Source organism: Engystomops pustulosus, unplaced genomic scaffold (genome assembly GCF_040894005.1).
Source record: "Engystomops pustulosus unplaced genomic scaffold, aEngPut4.maternal MAT_SCAFFOLD_48, whole genome shotgun sequence".
NCBI lineage: Eukaryota > Metazoa > Chordata > Amphibia > Anura > Leptodactylidae > Engystomops > Engystomops pustulosus.
Window position 1 is genome coordinate 427,315 of NW_027284965.1, and position 4,335 is coordinate 431,649.

Consider the following 4,335-nt stretch of genomic DNA (forward strand, 5'->3'; position numbering starts at 1 on the left):
AGGATGATACACAGAGGTGCGGAGCTGTTTAACCTGGAGTAATTTACACATCTCCTTCATTACCCTAGACATGAATGGGGTTCCCTGGTCAGTCAAGATTTCCTTGGGGAGGCCTGTACGGGAGAATACCTGGAACAGCTCCCTAGCAATGTTTTTGGAGGAGGTGTTCCTTAACGGGATTGCCTCCAGGTACCGCGTAGCATAGTCCAGGATAACCAGGATGTACTGGTGCCCCCTTGTGGACTTGACTATGGGGCCAACCAAATCCATTGCAACCCGTTCAAACGGTACCTCTATGATTGGTAACGGTACCAGAGGACTCCTAAAGTGGGACACCGGGGCAGTAAGTTGGCACTCAGGGCAGGAGCTACAATACCGGCTTACCTCATCCCACACCCCGGGCCAGAAAAATCTCTGCAGGATCCTCTCTCGGGTCTTCTCAGCACCTAAGTGCCCTCCCAGCACATGTTTATGTGCCAAATCTAGCACCAGCCTACGGTGATATTGGGGTACTACAAGTTGCTCAACCTCTTCACCCCGTATCTGGTCAACCCTGTACAACAGTTCCCCAACAATCACCATTCGGGGGTATATTTTGTCAGCCCCTGGTATTTGGAGTACCCCATTTATCACTTTAACATTCTCCCGTGCTTTAAACAAGGTAGGGTCCTGTAGCTGTGCAGCCCCAAAATTTTCACGGGAAATCTCAAGGTCCGGCAGGTCGGCTACCTCCTCGTGGCCCTCGACCTCACCAGCTAGGACCTCTAGGGGAGAGAATTCATCACATGGGGTCACCCCTACTGCTGGTGTGGGTACATCGGCCTCAAAGGGTTCAGGGGCCAAGGCCGGACATACCTGATGTCCACTATCTGCAACAGCACCTGAGGTGGGTCTTCGTCTCCAGAGGTCCCAAAACACCGGTAAGTCTCTGCCGATAATAGCCTCATGAAACAGGGTCCCCACCACCCCCATTTCATGGGTAATAGTACCACAAGGTGTATGTAGGTTGATGACAGCAGTGGGATATTCGCGAGTGTCCCCATGTATACACAACACTCCCACTTTCCGCCCACTGTATAGTCCAGGATCAACCAAAGTTCCCCGCACCAGGGTGACCAGACTCCCTGAGTCTAGCAAGGCTTCCACTGTGTGACCCCCGATTGTGACCATACACACTTGGGGTTCTGCATCCGTGACTGACTCGGCTGCCAGAACCGGCCGGGCAAACAGTGACACTCGCCGGGTCTGGTTGCAGTCCATTGGCTCCACTGACAGTGGACAGTTGGCAGCAATATGGCCCATTTCATGGCATCGCCAGCACTGGATACGGCTATGACCTCTGTCACGAGCCTCACTGGGTTTCTGGGTATCCACGCCCCCCAATGAACCCCCTCCCAACCTGACCTGTCTCCCCTTTTCCGCAGTAGCAGTCTTGCCAGATGGTTTGGTGACCTTGTCACTTGCACTGCTTCGTGTGGGAGAGGTAAGTAGAAAGTCCTCCGTAGCCCGATATCTCTCTACTAGGGACACGAGTTCCTCAGCTTTTGTGGGACCGGCCTGTCCAACCCATCGCTGGAGCCGAGAGGGCAGAGAACGGGTGAACTTGTCAAGAACCACTCTCTCTACCATCTGTGCTGGGGTGCAGTCCTCTGGTTGTAGCCACTTCCGGACAAGATGGATCAGGTCATGCATTTGGGAGCGTGGGGGTAGTTTTTCTGAGTACGCCCACTGGTGGACCCGGCTGGAACGAACTTGAACGGTGACCCCAAGACGAGCCAGAACCTCCGCCTTTAGCTGGGGGTACTCACGGGCCTCCGTTTCACTCAGGTCGTAGTAAGCCTTCTGCGCTTCGCCCGTCAGGAATGGTGCCAGGACATCTGCCCACTGCTCAGCTGGTAACTCCTCTCGCTCAGCTACTCGCTCGAACACAGTGAGATACGCCTCCACGTCGTCGGTCGCCGTCATTTTTTTGTAAAGCCTTTTGTACTGCAGCCCGTGCGGAATGCTGGACAACCGGGTACCCTTGCAAACCAGTATGGGACCCCTCAGTAGTCATCGCTTGCGGTGCTGCCATAATGCCGGAAAACTTTTCCATCATCAGCTGGAACATGGCTCGGGACTCTTCCTGCTGCTGGCGGGACCTCTCCTCCTGCTGCTGGAGCATGGCTTGCTGCAGCTGTCGATTAGCTCGGGACTCTTCCTGTTGTTGCTGGAGCATGGCTTGCTGCAGCTGCCGATTAGCCTGGGACTCTTCCTGCTGCTGGCGGGATCTCTCCTCCTGCTGCTGGAGCATGGCTTTAATAAAGTCCTCCATCTTGGCTTTATCCTGCAATTTGCCTGCTGCTTTCACCCAGGCCATGCAATGTTGCAGGATGTAGCGAGCCTTTCAGGTGTGTGTCTTTTGAACTGCCCGCAATCCGAAGCACCATATGTGGGAGATTTGGCCCGGTAGAGACCGTGGTAGCGGGGTGCTGTGATGCAGTTCACGACAGTGACACCAAGGTACAGTCCAAAACAGGTCTCGCCTGCGTTTATTTCAGCAGGAACAAAATAAAACAGCCTTCACATTCAGGCATAAAAAACAAAATAATATCCTACCCGTCAGGGTGCTAACTATACAGTGATTCTCTAACTCACCACTTAACAAAACACTTTCGCTGTTTCAGGCACAGAGGTCAGGGCTGTGTGTGCTCTCCAGCCTCCTTCCAGAGAGACAACACTTTTAGCTCTGCTGAGTGACTTTATCCAGGCTCATTAGTCTGCACCCATCACCTGTGTCCAAGGTGCTGGACAAACCCACCTCCGCACTAAGGCCTTGCATAGAAGCAAAACCTAGGGGAAACATACCGCCCATCCACAGTTAACCCCTTCAGTGTCTCACACCACATATAATGTACACGGCCGGTCGTATGAGACTAATGACCACGCTGATGGTGACCACATGTAATGTACACGGCCGGTCGTATGAGACTGATGACCACGCTGATGGTGACCACATGCAATGTATAGGATCAGCAGTCGTCTTCTTGAGTTACTCAACACAATTCTGAGAAGTCATGTGAAATCGGGAAGTAAAACTCACGTGAGTCTCTGGGCAATCCCCAAGGTGACGATGATATAATATGCAGAATTTGATGGGGCTAAATATTTGCTGTGAGTTATCCATAGTGAAGAGAAGACGGAGACTCCCGAGGACACACAAGTTCTCCAGAAGAAGCGTCAGCATGAACACAATTGAGCTCTTTGAGTTTCCAGACTTCAAGGGGGATTCTGTCTCCTTGAGCCAGGACACAGCAGACCTCTCCACTGAAGGGTTCCTCCAGAGAGCTCAGTCCCTAAAAGTTCAAGGAGACCCTTGGATTGTATTTTCTGCTGTCAATTATGATTACAGGGGAACCTTCAAGTGCTTCTCTGATGGAAATCATCACTCGATTCCAAGCTGGGCCAAGAAGATCAGTTCTGCTCGCATTGTTAAAGGAGGCCTCTATGAGCCCAAGATAACGCTCTACGAGCACATCAACTACGGAGGAAAAGCTGTTCACCTGGAGAAGGCCGCAACCACTCTGAAGGGCTACGGGTTCGATAACATGGCGTCTTCTCAGAAGGGAGTGAGCGGAGCCTGGATCCTGTACTCTGAAGAATACTACAAAGGTGACAGGATGGTGACTGTGGCTGGAGAAGATCTTCCAAATTACCATGTGCGTGGCTGGGGGGACAGAGTCAGCTCCCTGATGCCCATCCCCCCTGTGGAGGGGAGTGACGCCTGAGACTGTCTGGTGATCCCCATAGATCGCTGCGATGGGTGATTCCTTCTACTCACTGATCATGATGATTTCTCTGCAGAACATTTCATCTACAATATTGTCACATGTATGAAACTCTCCTGTCTTATTAATGTCACCTGTCACCATTATCCTCTTCTGTGAGGTGTCCTGTGTGAGGGGTCTCCATAGAGATACGAGGACACCCTATTCAGGAGCCTAGAGGGGGGATCTGAGGTCTGACAAGGGGAGACTCTTCCTCGCTTTCCTGTACAATCCATGTATCAGCTGTGATTTCTTATATTTGTCTGGAGACATTGATATAATAAAATCTCAAACGCCGTGTGACTTGTCACTGATTGTAGAGCCGGTGATGATCGGTGATGATGATGACCTGTCACTGATTGTAGAGCCGGTGATGATGACCTGTCACTGATTGTAGAGCCGGTGATGATGACCTGTCACTGATTGAAGAGCCGGTGATGATGATGACGTGTCACTGATTGTAGAGCCGGTGATGATGATGACCTGTCACTGATTGTAAAGCCGGTGATGATGATGACCTGTCACTGAT

General features: G+C 51.7%; 1 protein-coding gene across 1 annotated transcript; it reads left to right on the forward strand.

Moving 5' to 3' along the window:
- Positions 1–3,224: 3,224 nt before the first annotated feature.
- LOC140106880 (epidermal differentiation-specific protein-like) lies at positions 3,225–3,767 on the forward strand. Its single transcript, XM_072131504.1, has one exon. It carries the CDS (start codon positions 3,225–3,227, stop codon positions 3,765–3,767), a length of 543 nt encoding a protein of 180 aa, XP_071987605.1.
- Positions 3,768–4,335: the final 568 nt, after the last annotated feature.